General features: G+C 55.0%; 1 protein-coding gene across 1 annotated transcript in view; it reads right to left on the reverse strand.

The window, feature by feature from the left end:
* The window catches only part of TPD52L2 (tumor protein D52-like 2), a 9,083-nt gene extending 8,867 nt beyond the window's left edge, over positions 1–216 (reverse strand). The window contains exon 1 of the mRNA XM_015567666.1: positions 77–216. Within this exon, the coding sequence (XP_015423152.1) occupies positions 77–83 (7 nt within the window). The 5' untranslated portion in view covers positions 84–216. The remainder of the gene's footprint in view (positions 1–76) is intronic.
* Between the last annotated feature and the right edge of the window lie 602 nt (positions 217–818).

Consider the following 818-nt stretch of genomic DNA (forward strand, 5'->3'; position numbering starts at 1 on the left):
AGTTTCTGGCAATAAAGCTAAAACTTGATCCCATGGAAGTCAATCCCCCATCGCAAGGTAGAAACTGGGCACTCACGGAACATGCCAGCACAGAGAATAAGCTTGGGGCTGGAGCCACAGTGGGTGGGGGGTCCTTCACCCTAGGCGAGCCCCAGCTCTCTAAGCCTGCATAACCCTCTGCAGATGGGCGCAATGCCAGCACCAATCTCAAAGGGCTACTCTGAAAACGGAAAAAGATCATTCGAGAAGCAGGCTTAGTATGGTGTTTGGCCCACAGTAGGTGCTCAGTGAATGCCTGTCATTCTCATGATCAGAACCCAGTGCTTCTGATGCTTAACTTCGGGCGCTCAACTATTTTGTAAATAGACGTCATAAGTAGGAGAACCTACAGAACAGTAACAGAATCCAGAAATCGTAATGTCTAATTCGTATGCTGATAAAGTCAACCGGTAGAAGAGCACCCTGCAATTATCCAGCGTAGTTATGGAAACAGAAATGGAGCGTCCCCTCGCTAGAGAATCGTAATGGGAGACCAACTGGTTACCGCCTTCTCAAGATTTAACCTCCAGCGGCCATCTCAAGCTGGTCTGGGGTCTCTCTGGAACAGGTCAGGTAAACTGGGGTGCCCTGACTCGCTGCACCGCCCTCCCCGCACCACCTCTAGGTAGGCTGGGCTCCGAGAGCGTGGTCGCCCAAGGGGCGCTGCGCTGAAGGCCAGGACGGTGTCTCCTCCCCTCCCCTCCCCGGGAGCCGCGCACACCGCTCGGCCCAGGCCTCGGTGGAGTGACTCCGAGGGCCCAGCTCAGGGACCAGGGACC

Source organism: Myotis davidii, unplaced genomic scaffold (genome assembly GCF_000327345.1).
Source record: "Myotis davidii unplaced genomic scaffold, ASM32734v1 scaffold244, whole genome shotgun sequence".
In the NCBI taxonomy this organism is placed as follows: Eukaryota; Metazoa; Chordata; class Mammalia; order Chiroptera; family Vespertilionidae; genus Myotis; species Myotis davidii.